The sequence below is a fragment of the Typopeltis vanoorti genome, chromosome 9, assembly GCF_054136105.1.
Source record: "Typopeltis vanoorti isolate ZY-2024b chromosome 9, IOZ_Tvanoo_1.0, whole genome shotgun sequence".
Lineage (NCBI taxonomy): Eukaryota > Metazoa > Arthropoda > Arachnida > Uropygi > Thelyphonidae > Typopeltis > Typopeltis vanoorti.
In genome coordinates this window covers 84,209,222-84,224,088 of record NC_143557.1, presented here as the reverse complement: position 1 = coordinate 84,224,088, position 14,867 = coordinate 84,209,222, and the positions used below count along the sequence as shown (strand labels likewise).

The 14,867-nt window shown below is 36.1% G+C and overlaps 1 protein-coding gene and 2 pseudogenes across 1 annotated transcript in view; 1 reads left to right on the top strand and 2 right to left on the bottom strand.

Moving 5' to 3' along the window:
- The window catches only part of LOC150103211 (neural-cadherin-like), a 540,895-nt gene that overhangs the window by 128,230 nt on the left and 397,798 nt on the right, over nucleotides 1-14,867 (bottom strand). Inside the window, exon 26 of the mRNA XM_090397648.1 lies at nucleotides 6,798-7,045. Within this exon, the coding sequence (XP_090253774.1) occupies nucleotides 6,798-7,045 (248 nt within the window). The remainder of the gene's footprint in view (nucleotides 1-6,797; nucleotides 7,046-14,867) is intronic.
- On the bottom strand, nucleotides 2,308-2,486 carry LOC150103213 (U2 spliceosomal RNA; annotated as a pseudogene).
- On the top strand, nucleotides 2,460-2,639 carry LOC150103212 (U2 spliceosomal RNA; annotated as a pseudogene).

Sequence of the window (14,867 nt, the reverse complement as noted above, 5' to 3'; positions counted from 1 at the left end):
TAGGTTCAAAATCCTGAATTAAATTCAAGTTAGATGGTCTGATATGGAGGTGATACAGTATCTCACCTAGAAACTTGGATTTCTTTTTATCTTGCAAGACAGACAAATCAGCCAGAGAATACATATATACTTCACTTTACATTATTACCTCCAAATATGATACCTCACTGTAATATAATTCTCCAAAATTCTTTTTAGTGATGTCCTGATGCACTTTTATTATAACTGATACACAGTTATAATATAATGAACACTAGTTATAATAGTATTGAAGAAGCATAGATGGAAGGACTGCAGCACTGCTTCAGTTATTTGGACAAAGAAATGATCAGATGTGGTAGAAAAATGTATTAGATTTGAATTCAAGAGTGATGCTATTAAGAATAAGCTTGTAAATATCCCCATACATGGTATTAATGTACTATAGGTTGATCGATCAACCTCTCGTATATGGGCTCAACATAAAAAAAAAAAAAAAAAGCATATTAATTAAATTTCACTGAAGTTGATGGTCCAGGCATGTAATCATCATTGGATAGCTGATGACCCTATCACAAATGACAAACAGCGAGAATTAAGAGAACTAAAATTTGATACATTTAAGAATTTTAAAATACAGTCCTTAAGGGTAGTAAAAAGAAACATGTTAAATGACTCAAGGCAATACAGTTGACACTTGATTCATTACTGTTTTTACAAATACAAATTGTATTTGTATTTTTCCTTTTCGATAAAAGGTTTTTTTTAAGTCTGAAAAATGTATTTTTATTGCAATACTTCAGATATTTTTAGCAGACTATCCAGATAGGATTAACCACCCTATCAAAACATTAATTAGATTTCCTAGCAGTTATCAGAAATGAACTCAATGAATACAGAAACTTGAAAAGGAACAGGAAAGTTAAGAAAATGCATGGCTGTTTTGCAAATTCAAATATGCTAAAGCATCTCATTTTATTTATAAAGTTACCAGTTTAAATTCAGAAGAATGAGTCAATTAATTTAAAATAGACACAAGGTTTTCAACAGCATAATCATAAAACATCCTTTAGGGTAACAACTTATTCAAGACAAATGAAGACAGATCTGCTTGTCTTATTGCAACCATTGTTAGTCTTCTCTCTCCCACTCACTCTATGTAACTTCCTTCAATGATATTGAGTATTTCAAAGTTCTGTTCACTTTCCAGAATATACTTGCTCAACTGACAGCAAAATATCAAATCCATGTCAAATAACACCATCCATTCATCTTCAATATGACAAATCACAGATTGCATAAAAAACTAATATTTCACACATTCCTTTAAACATTTTTCAGACTGTTATGATAGCTGTGATAGATTATCCACTGGACAAATCTAGGACAGTTTGCCTATTTGTGGACAATCAATATGGCAAGGTGTGGGTTATTACCATGGAGAAAGTGATTCATAATCATTCATGAGAACTGAATAAGTCAATCAGTTAAATTATTATAATCAATGAATTCATCTTAATAATTCTCTCAATTATTATTTACTTAAGTGTTTTTCAAACTGTCAGTCTCAACCAACATTTTTAAAAACGAAATATAATAGAAAATTTCAAAATATATCTCATATTAAATATATAATGTCTTATATATATATTAAACATGAATAATAAAATAAATGATTTTATAGATTTAACAGGTTAATATTGGGCAGTATCAAATTGTACATTTCCCTTAAAGAGAGAACTTGCTTGATGATAAGTTCTTTTTGCACTGAGTGGGCACATTTTTAGAAATACTTTAATACTTACACTAAATTTAATATTTTAACTATAGTATTGTCTTAATGATAACATATAAGTGTCTGTGGTTACACAGAGTTGGGTCATTTTCATTCCAAATGTCTCCAATGTACAATAATTCTCACTGTATACAGCACATAACCTAATTATGTCCATACTGTATTTAGTGGTACAATAAAGCCGTTTTTCTTGCATTTTGCTAGAATTACCAGTATAGTGTCCGATGGGGAAGGGATATTTATCACTACACACAGGCATTTTCATTCATCTTCTGAAATAATAGGCGTAGAGAGCAAAAAACTGTTTATTCCTACAAACAGAAACAAATATTTCTGTTTTATAACATGCACACCCATGACATTAAATAAAACATTTTCAATTTTTTTGTCTTTGTTGATCAAGTCTCCCCCCCCCCCATTTTGTATTAAAATGTTAATAAAATGCACACTTGATATTGACTTTTTACCTTTGTTTTTACTTTATTACATGTTGTAATTTTTCATCTATATCTATCTATCTATATATAATCTGTGTCTGTTATATTTCTTCCCAAGAGGTTGTGCAACTCCAGGCAACTCTTGGCAAAGATGAAGCAAGCCCCAAGCACTTCACTGCCTTCAAATTTCAATTTAATATCTTGGAGCCCTATCAGATTTTAAACTGATAAGAACAAATACCATCCTTTTTGCTTCGCTGCCTTTTGGATGAGTGTAGTATCTGTGTGGCCCATATCAACTTAATATCTGATATGGGCCACAAGATATTAAACTGATTTCTAGAAGGCAGTAAAGTGCTTTGGGCTTACTTCACCTTTGCTGTGAGTTGTCTCGTATATTGAGTATATTTGGGCATGGATGTTTGTGATTGTCCTCGATAATACTGGTGGTGGTGGGTGGCGGTAGATGGCATTGGTGTAGTTGCGGTCAGTTAATGGATTGAGTGGCAGAGACAGAGCTGTAGAGCAGATGTCCTCCCTTGATGAGCCTTTGGACTCCCTGGAGGTGTCTAATAATAATAATAATAATATTACAACTCCAGTCTTCTTGTAGTATTGTTTCTCAGTCTAATATATATATATATATATATATATAGTGTGTGTGTGTGTGTGTGTGTCTGTGCGGTTAGCCTAATGGCTTAGCGCTTCGCACCCATATGCCTGGGGAAGGAGTGTCCTAGGCTCGATTCCCATCGGAGATGTAAGGAGCTGAAGGATCTTCCTCAGCCATAGCCAAGTTAGCCGGTCTTGGGCGCAGGCAGTAGGGCTTTTTCCGCCAGTTTATCTGGTGTTTTTCATCCTGCAAGCAGGCAAACCGCCCCCGTGAACATACAGGGATACAGCCAAGAATACCTTGAGGCATAGGAGTGACCATTCTATCCTCATATTTCGGTTATGAAATCCAAGCATGCTTGGAAGGTTGTGGGCCTTAAAGGCTTGTTAAAGCCATTGGGATAGATAGATTGTGTGTGTGTGTTGGGTCGAGATTTAAAATAGATTGCATTATGGGTTGCAGTCAGAAAAGTTTGAAAAACACACAATGATTTCCATTAACTATAGGCTAGAATTTCAAATGAAATGAAATTGCTTCAACCCCACCCCAAGAAAGTCAAGAAATGCATTGGCAGATTTTTAATCACCTGGACAAAGCAACTCAATCATTATGAGAACAATTAAATAAGTCGATCAATGGATTAATTTTAATTATTCTTATTTATTATTTACATTAACTCTAAGCAGGATTTATGAACAGGAGAGAGAGAGAGAGTAATATTAAAAATAATTTTTGAATATTCCATTCAAACATTTTCAAGAAGTATTTTTTATTCAAATATTTGAACAAAAATATTAAAATACAGTAAATCTTTGTCAATTCTAATAAACTACCAAAGTTATTTCCTATATTTTGGGACCGCTTTAAAATGTTATAACTTAATAGAGATGATTTAATGAAATTTAAATGACAAAAGTTTTACCATATTTTGCTTAAGAGAGGAAATATAAAAATTCTATTTGTTACACAAAAATTGTAAGTTGATAATACAATTTTTGTATTATCCACTTGAAAGAAAATTTATAATACAATACTTATATATAACAAGCTTTGTTGATGGAATTCATATTAAACAAACCCAATTAACATATAAATTTTAACCTTTCTCAGATATAAGAGGGGCATAAGCAGTGGTTAGCTATAAGGGGCTCATGCGAGCCCTTTGTTAAATTTTTCTTAAATTTGCAAAAATTTGAGAAAAATTTAAAAATTGTTCTTCTTGTTTAATAATCGTGTAGAACTATAAAATACCACCGTTGAATGTATAAATGCTACTATAATTGCTACTTTAAGTTCATATGGATTTTATGATAACTATATAAAAAATCATTTCATTGCATTTTGTTCTGATGGAGCTAGTGTAATGTTAGGAAACAAATTAGGTGTTGCAATCAAACTTCTACAAAAAAACCCAGCTTTATGCAAGCATTTTGCATCGAACGATAAATATAAGGGCTTTTTAAAAATTGACTTCTCAATTTGGAATTTTTAAAAGGTCTAGCATTAATGATTGATATCCTACAGGAATTATCATATCTGTCAGAAGCTCTACAAAGTCGCAATATAAGTACTATAAGGGCTAAGTTAGGCTTTTTTTTTTTTTTTTTTTTTTGCTCGCCTATGCAAGCCCTTTGTTAAAATTTCCATAACTCACCACTGGGCATAAGGATCTACTACCATTTCTGAAAGTCAGTGCATGTTTTTGTTGAAAATTTTCATTTTGGATTTTCAGTAATATATCCATCCCTCCCTATACACCGAAGAGATGTCACAAAACCTATCACATAACATGTCAATAGTGAGCATGTGGTTAAAAATCTGCTAATGAATTTCTTTACTTTCTGGAGGTGAGGTGGGGGGTCGAAGCAATTAATTTCATTTCACTCTACTTGGGGGAGCATACACCCAAATATATTTTATCACCCAATTCACCTTTTTGAAATGTGCCCATATCACTCAACTTGAAACTAGGTGCCAATCATGAAGTTTATGTTAGTGTTGAGTGGCATAACTGTTCCTTCCTTTCCATGATCTGTATTGGTCAAATATAAAATCTTATTTATTATATTAGTATAATCTCACTTATTTTGCCTTCTTTAACAAACATTATGTTCACTTGTTACAAACTAAAATATGCATGTTTTCAAATTATATATAGTCAGTTGAATTTTACTGTCAGGTATGATATAACTGACTACATTATAGTGGATAGTGTGCAATAGCAAATTTCCTTTCCTGATAAGCATTCCAATTGTGCATATGGAATTCTGATTAGGTATTTTCAGCAGGTGAGTTTGTTATAATGGTGTTTGCTGTAGTGAAAGTCAACTGTATTCCATATACTATTAACCATAAAATTTCTTATTGCTATTTTATTTATCCTTAAAACTTTTGAATAGATACAATAATAAAATGGCTGAAATACAGTAAATTTTCATTGTTCAAGTACAATGCTTCAATTAACAGACATCCAATGAAGCTTTTTTTCAGAGCAGCTGCCATTACTAAAAATTAGGAGAATCTGCAGTTACTATAATGCAAAATGACTGCTCATCTTTTTCAAAGCAGTGATAATATTGTGAGGTTGAAGAATACCTATGCTTTGTGAAATTGTTTATTTTTTATTTATTTGATATTTTTATCAAATTACTTTTACAAGTTATTGCATTACTGAAATACAGTGTGTCCATTAAGTAAGCAGACAACAATTATTATATCAAAACTAAGAACTATATTTAGAATTGTCAATTACACAGATTCAAAATAATCTCCATACAACTCCACATAATGTTTACATCTGTCACACAGGTTTGAAGGCATGGTGGAAGTCCTGAACAGGAACTTCCTTCAGTGCTTGGGTCACACTGCATTGGATGCCCTCAATGTTGCTAAAGCACTCCACCCCCACCCCCTTTCAAGGCACACTTCATCTTTGGGAAGAGGAAAAAAGTCTGCAGGAGTCGAATCGGTGTCTGAACACAAACACATTGACTTAAAAGCCAGAAACTGCCTCACAGGCAGCCCATAGTGTGCAGGTGTGTTGTCGTGCACTGACACCGTTCACTGTGGTGCCCTCAAGAGCAAATTAGCAGTGGATGGTTCCAATAGTGTAGAAAAAAACACTGATCATTGTCCTCACATGTAGAAAAAAGTCAGTTTGCAAACTGACTTTTTTCTGCTAGGGAGAAGACATTCCACATGTCACAAAGAATTGATGACAATTCTTTGTAACACATCATGATCTTGATCAATGGCATGGATAAAATGCATTTACAAAATGTAACTCATTGTTCTCTCTGTTCGTGTGCCAACATGTGTAGCACAAACCTCGAACAAGTCTTCCTCTTGTGCAAATCTCTTTCTAGGATTAATCTGGCCACTTCCTTACTGACACCAAGCTGTACAGATAGTAGCCTAGTGGTTATTGGCCTGTCATGAGCAACAACTTCTCTGGCTTTCACCACATTTTCATTTATCTGTGCAGAAACTGACCGTCCACAGTGTGTTTCATTTTCCAGGACTCCCTCTTCTCTTTAAACGTTGAAACCAACAGAAAACCTTTGCACACCTCAGACAGTCATTGCTGCAAACCTTTTTTTTTAGGTCTTGGAACATTTCTGTAGCAATTTTTCCTAATTTTACAGATATGTAAAATTTTATCACAGCTCTTTGCTCCATGAAGCAACTTCTGACACACTCTTACTTCAACAGTTACCTCACAAAAAACTGCTGCACCCAACTCGAGAGTTGCACCTGCAATTACAACATATTCTAGTGGTCAAAAACCATAAGCACATTTCTTACTTTTATTCAAAGGGTTGTCCTGTAAAAAAAAAACAATCTCATTACCTAATGGGCAACAGTGTGTATGCTATTACTGATATATAGAAAATTCATAAACTAAATAAATCTGTAAATGAAAATACATGAGATGGCACATTTTCTTTAAAACGTAAGTAACACAAAGACTTACCAATTTATGATTAGTGTCAATAATGCCATTAATCATTGTTGGTTTATAGTATGGAGACCCATGGGCAGAAAAACGAATATCTGTAATAGGAGGATTCTCTTGTTTGGCTATTACACTAAAAATATCAATGTTTTCCATTGTAGCGCCTAACTGAGATGACAGAATTTCCTTGAAAATTTCATATTTACTCTTTATGACATCCTGCTTTTTCCAGTCCCAAATTCTTATGAACTCTTCAGCACTGATACCTGAAAAATAATTAACACACACATTTTAAGCTTGTGTTACTGTTAAATTCACAAAGTCAGACCTAAAACATATTTTCTAGCTTTAATTTCATGGAGAGCTACATACTGGTATCATTAAGAAAACTAAGCCTACGAGGCCCAAATGCTATATATGTCAATATAGCAATTAGTTTCCATAAAGGGGAACATTGGGTAAACCACAGCTATCTTTACTCATCTAATATGCTAAAAAAATCAATTGTAATCATGATCACTGCAACTAGAAAACCAATATATTGCCTGATACGTATAAAAAAAAAGAGGCTTGGATAAACTGTCATTCCTTTTCAAAGCTGAGATCTATAACTGAATATTCCATTGAAAGAAATATTGGAAAGCTTTAATTTCATGGAGAGCTACATACTGGTATCATTAAGAAAACTAAGCCTACGAGGCCCAAATGCTATATATGTCAATATAGCAATTAGTTTCCATAAAGGGGAACATTGGGTAAACCACAGCTATCTTTACTCATCTAATATGCTAAAAAAATCAATTGTAATCATGATCACTGCAACTAGAAAACCAATATATTGCCTGATACGTATAAAAAAAAAGAGGCTTGGATAAACTGTCATTCCTTTTCAAAGCTGAGATCTATAACTGAATATTCCATTGAAAGAAATATTGGAAACTGTGGAGTCATTTTCACCCAACAGATTAAATCTTCTCTGCTGATATGCGAAATACTCAGTTTTTAAACGGCTAGACAGTATATATGTAAGATATGGATTGACCATGTATGCCCATCAGCTAGTGTCTCCAGTGGAGTACTTTGAACCAAGATGCAAACAAAGCGGTTCTGAAACCAATGCAACATGTTATGCAGATGCTATATTAGTCATATCAGAACACAGTTTACAAATAAAAAAAAAAAAAAAAAAAAAAAAAAAAAAAATGAACAACCAAAGTAACTCCATAATAATGATTACAAATTTAGAAAAAAGATATATTGGCATGTAAGCTGAATTTGTAGTTAAAATATGCATGCAGAAACCAATACATATAAAATAGTTTAATAAACAGAATAGGAACAATAAGCTATTTTCAAGTATAAGCTTATCCATTTTAATCATGATGCCATATCATGCATAATTAAAACACTTAAGGAATAGAACAACGTTGTTAAGGATATAAATTAAATTAAACTTTAATAAATATTTTCCAATATTTCGGCAACGTCACGTTGCCATTTTCTAAAGGAACTTACAAAAAAGTTACGTGCACGTAGGCACTACAACACAGAAACTGGGAATGAAGAGATGAAGCTATTGTTCTCCTAACAGTCCTGATGGTGCCCTCTAGCGGGCTAAGTAGGTGTTCTTGGCTGTTGGGCTGAAGGTCTGCCTCCCAAATTTGGGGCAGTCGCATACAACCAAATTTGTTGAGGTTTGGAGAATTTCTTAGGGCTGAGGCTGATTCCATAAAGAGTCTTTCAAATTTGTATTTGCTACGGTGTATCACTGTAGCTTTCTTCCACCGTATTCTGTGGCATGTATCCAGAGCATGGTCCGCAAGCCCAGAATGACTGTATTTGTGAAAACGGATGTAGTCCTTGTGTTCCGAAATTCTGATATTCACTGTCCTGCCTGTTTGGCCAAAGTAAGACAGTTTACAACTGCAAGGAACTGGTAAACACCAGATAGGTCTAGGGGAAGTGGTTGGTCTTTAGTGGAGCTGATAAGGGATGCCAATTTTCTGTAAGGTTTGTAACAGGAGGTCAGGTCATGTTTTTTTAAGATTTTGGTAATCTTTTCCGAGTTGCCTCAGATGTAGGGAATGGTGATGGATTTAGAGTAATCCTTGTTGTGGGGTTCCTCTTTTTCCAGAGTGAATTTGATTCTGGGGTGTTGGTTGTTTAAGTGTGTTAAGAAGGAGAGAAGTGTTTCAGAGCCATGTGGCCAAATAGCGAACACATCATCAACGTAGCGAAGCCATATGGTTGGTTTTTGTGGGGCAGAGGCTAAGGCTTTTTCTTCAAAGGTCTCCATAAAGAAATAGGCCAAGGGTGGGGAGAGTGGTGAACCCATGGCTGTCCCCTCTATTTGTTTGGAGAATTTTCCCTGCCAAACGAAATAGCCTGAGTTCATTGTGAACTGAAATGAGGCTGAGATATCGGGAGAAAATTTAGCTTGGATTAGCTCTAAAGTTTCCTTGAGTGGGACATTTGTAAATAAAGAGGACACATCAAAGCTGACCATTATGTCAGTATGTTGGAGTGTAAGATTTTCTATGCTGGCTTTGAAATGGGCTGAGTTTTTTATGTGTGATGGTGTGTTGCCAGTATAGTGTGTGAGCTCTTTGGCCAAATGTTTAGCTAATTTGTATGTGGGGGAAGGGAATCCATGCCATCCACTATGGGACGTAATGGCACATTTTCTTTGTGTATTTTTGGGAGTGCTTAAGGGTCAAAGCTGTATAACTAGGAGGAGACCTCCACATAGCCTTTAAAGGAATGCGGAGAACCGACCAGGGCTTCTGACCTAATGTCCAATCCTCACCTTCTCATGGTGCACCCTGTTGGGTATCTACTTTGATACTGAACGAACGAGGATGGGCTGGCAATTTGGGATTTAGCCGACCAAATTGTATTCTTATTGGTTAAACCAAAATAAAAAAATGATGGTACAACATGACAAAATTTCATGCCGGCTGGGGCGTCGCCCGGTTAAACAAGGCCCCCGTTGTTTTCGCCAGGGAACCAGGGCAAACAGCGAAAAGTCAGCTACTGGAACAAATCTGAAAACAAACCCCAACTCAACATCACCAGAGTTAAAGATCGGTACTATCAACGTAAGAAGCCTGAATGGCAAAGAAATGGAGCTAGCTGAGGAATTAGATAAGTACCAGATCGACATAATAGGGGTGACTGAAACAAAAAAGACCAAAACTGGTGAGATCTTTCTGAGCAATAAATACAAAATGTTATATTCAGGCAATGACAATCAAGGAAAAGAAGGAGTAGCCATAGTATTCAACACAAAATACGAGGCTAATCTTCTTGAATGGCAGTCAGTCTCAAGTAGAGTAATGTGGGCAAATATGAGAATGGGGAACTGGACAATGAGACTTATTTGTGCCTATGGTCCCACAGAAGGTTCTACTAAGGTAGAAGTGGAGGAATTTTTTGAGGCTTTAGAAAAAGCAACTGACACAATGAAAAAGGAAAAGTTGGTCCTTGTTGGGGATCTAAATAGTAGAGTAGGAAATGATTGTGAGACATACAAAAATATTTTGGGAAAATTTGGAGAAAAGAGCAAAGCTAATAATAATGGCAAATATCTGTTGGATTTCTGCTCAGGACATGGACTGGTTATTACTAACACCATGTTCCAACATAAAAATGTGCACAAATTCACATGGAGAGAAGAGGCTAGGAATAAGAAAAGTCTCATTGACTATGTTATTGTTGATAGTGATGTTTTCTCCCTGGTGCAGGACACCAGAGTGTACAGAGGATTTGAAATTGGAAGTGATCACTATTTAGTCTTGAGCAGGATAAAATTGAATTTCATATTGAAAAGAATAACATGTAAGAAAGTTTTAAAGCGAATAAAAGTTGAGCAGCTCTCAGATGTGAACTGTAGACTAAAATACAGAAATATTATTGAAAAGAAAATGAAAGAGTTTGAGAACAGGAATCAAACCTTGGAGATTCAGTGGCAAACTCTGAAGGAAACATTGATTGATTCTGCCAGAGAGGCATGTGGTGAGGTTGTGTGCAAGGATAAAAAAATCAGAACTCCCTGGTGGACACAGGAAGTTAAAGAGGCAGTGAAGGAAAAGAAGAAAGCATATCAAAAGTTCCTGGCAAATAAGTCAGCTTTTACTCTTACAGAATACAGAGACAAATGTAAGAAAGCTAAACAGTGTGTAAAACTAGCTAAACAAAAGTCATGGGAGGACTTTGGCAAGAATATAGAAAATAAATATCAAGAAGGTGGCAAAATATTCTGGAGGTTGTTGAAGAAGCTTAGAAATGGAGGAAAGAGTGCTGTAAAAGGAATTAGAGACGATAAAGGTGAAATGAAAACAGGAGAAAAAGATATCCTTGAAGTATGGAGTAATTACTTTGAAAAACTGCTAAATGAAACAAGCAGTGATGACAGCACAATGGTAAAAAACACTGACCAGGCATGCAGGCAGGAACACATATCCATACTTGAAGTAGAAAAAGCAATCAAAGGCTTGAAATGTGGAAAGGCAGCAGGAGTAGATGATATTCGACCAGAAATGCTGAAGTATGGTGGTATAAGAGTCTTACAGTGGCTGCACTGCATAGTTCAGAAAGCCTGGACAGAGGGACGAATTCCCGATGATTGGAGTAGAGCTCTCATAGTACCCATATATAAAAAAGGAAATAAAACTGAATGTGAGAATTACAGAGGTATTTCCCTACTGAGTGTTCCTGGCAAGATCTATGCAAGTATACTTGAGAAACGGTTGAGAAGAATTGTGGAAGAAAAGCTTGGTGAAGAACAAGCTGGATTCAGGCCAAATAGAGGCTGTCAGGATCAGATCTTCACTTTACGACAAATAGTCGAGAAAGCATGGGAATATAACAAAGATCTGTATTTAAGTTTTGTCGATTTGGAAAAGGCATATGACAAGGTGCCAAGAGAGAAGCTATTCAATACGCTGCAGTTATATGGTGTCAATGGGGCATTATATCAAGCAATACTTAGTCTTTATTTGAGTTGTGAGTCAGCAGTTAGAATTGAAGGAAGTACAGGAAGATGGTTTAATGTTAAATGTGGTGTGAGACAAGGATGTACATTATCCCCTCTGTTATTCATTATCTATATGGATCACATTATGAAGGAATGTGGTATTAAACCTGATATCAAAATTGGAGATGTTAATGTCAGCTCTTTGCTTTATGCGGATGATGTTATACTTCTAAATAAATCCGCTACAAGTCTGCAAGATTCTCTGACTAAATTGAATAGCTGTTGTAATAGATATGGTATGAAGGTCAGCAATAAAAAGACAAAGACAATGAAAATAGGCAGAATCATTGAAAATGTCAACTGTGTTGTGAATGGAGAACCTGTGGAACAAGTAAAACATTTCAGCTACTTAGGCACAATTTTTGCTGAAGATGGTAAACTAAATATAGAAATAGACAACAGAATCAGCAAAGCTGGTATCGTGGGAAGTCAATTGAATAAATTCATATGGAATAAGAAAGAAATTAGTCGGAACACTAAATTAGCTGTATACAAGACTGTGTTCAAACCAATTTTAACTTATGGATCTGAGAGCTGGGTCAGAAGTAAAACACTTGACCAAAGACTAGAGACCGCAGATATGAGAGTCCTGAGAAAGATTAGAGGCGTGAACAGATGGCATCAGTGGCAATATCATATTAAAAATGAGGATATTAGGAAAGAACTTGACATTGTCAGCATCCAGGAATGCGTTAGCAGAGCTAATCTCAGATGGTATGGTCACTTAAATAGAATGGGAGAGGAAAGATTAGCAAAACAAGTGTTCTCTGCCAGGTTGGCAGGAAAACGACCCAGAGGAAGACCAAGATATAGGTGGATTGATACGGTACAAAGTGCCTTAGACGATAGAAATATAAGATCTGATAATGTTGGAATCTTGACAAGTAACAGACTGATTTGGAGGAAAATTGTAGATAGGAAGTTAGTAATGATGTAATTTTTTCATGTAGTACTGTCATATCCTGTACACCCCTTGAGGGTACATGGCAGGAATTTGATGATGATGATGATGATGATTTTTGGGAGTCCGTAAATACGGGGGGGGTATAGAGTTAAACGGCTTTAATCTGTTGGTAACTTCTACAGGCCAAGAAGTGACTCTCTTAAGGAGCCTGTGAAGTTTTCTAATTTGAGAGTTGGTGGGATTGTAATTGATAGGGAGGTAAGTGGCCCGATCTAATAGAAGAGCATTCAGCTTACCTGTGTAGTCCTTTTGGTTAAGTCCTACAGTTGCATTTGCCTTATCCACTTTGGTGATAACTAATTCTTTATTATTCTTCATTTCCTGTAGAGCTTTATATTCCTTGTTTGATATGTTGGTTTTTGGTGGTCTTGTTTTGGAAAGGACACAGGCTACATGCAGTCTTACACTGTTGGCGACTTGATGTGGAAGGTGGCGGATTCCGCGCTCAATCTGGATCATAATATCCTCACTAGGTATTTTATTGGGAGCAATGGCGAAGTTGTGTCCACGTGACAGCGCGTTGAGTGCTTCAGGCTTCAGGGTGACTGAAGAAAGGTTGATTACCGTGTTGGTAGCAGGTTTTGGAAAGACGGTAGAGTTCTTTTTTAATTTTTCGAACTTTTTCATCTGTCGGCCTCGTATTTTTTTAAATTCTTTTTCGGCAGCAGTACATGAGACGTCATGTAAAATCGACCAAAGTTCGTGGTTCAAAGTGCGCGAAAGCTCATCTTCGACGGCACGAATAGCTTCGTTAATGTCCGCTAAGAGCGACCGCGTGGCGGTGATTTGTTCGCGTAGCTAGCGCGGTTATATATTTGGAGAGCTTTTTGTGACACAAACCGGTCTCTCTTTCTTAACACACTTAAACAACCAACACCCCAGAATCAAATTCACTCTGGAAAAAGAGGAAAACAACAGCCTCCCTTTCCTAGACACACTAGTCACCCGCCAGCCTAGTGGATCCTTGGTTTTCTCAGTTTACAGAAAACCCACCCATACAGGCAGATACATTCACCAACAATCCCACCACCTCCCCTAACAACAATATGGAGTAGTGAAAACACTATACAACAGGGCTAAACTAATCTGTTCAAACGACTTGGCCCTAAACACTGAACTAAATCACATCCTCAACACTTTCTCGGCCAATGGCTACCCCTCCCCAAAAAAATCCAAAAAATATTAGAACTTACAAACCACAGATCCCCCCCCCCACACACACACAACAAGGATTACTCTAAATCCATCACCATTCCCTACATCGGAGGCAACTCGGAAAAGATTACCAAAATCTTAAAAAAACATGACCTGACCTCCTGTTACAAACCTTACAGAAAATTGGCATCCCTTATCCGCTCCACTAAAGACCAACCACTTCCCCTAGACTTACCTGGTGTTTACCAGGTCCCTTGCAGTTGTAAACTGTCTTACTTTGGCCAAACATGCAGAACAGCGAATATCAGAATTTCGTAACACAAGGACTACATCCGTTTTCACAAATACAGTCATTCTGGGCTTGCGGACCATGCTCTGGATACACGTCACAGAATACGGTGGAAGAAAGCTACAGTGATACACCGTAGCAAATACAAATTTGAAAGACTCTTTATGGAATCAGCCTCAGCCCTAAGAAATTCTCCAAACCTCAACAAATTTGGTTGTATGCGACTGCCTCAAATTTGGGAGGCCTACATCTGCAGACCTTCAGCCCAATGGCCAAGAACACCTACTTAGCCCGCTAGAGGGCACCATCAGGACTGTTAGGAGAACAATAGCTTCATCTCTTCATTCCCAGTTTCTGTGTTGTAGTGCCTACGTGCACGTAACTTTTTTGTAAGTTCCTTTAGAAAATGGCAACGTGATGTTGCCGAAATATTGGAAAATATTTATTAAAGTTTAATTTAATTTTTATCCTTAACTACGTTGTTCTATTCCTTAAGTGTTTTAATAATGCATAACCAACGTATAAGCCTGTCTACGAGAATCATATCATGCATAGATGTACTTAATAGAAAGAACACATGATGATCAAAATAGAATGGTCACAAATACATATTCTCAAAGGATTAAAAAACATGAGAAACTTAAG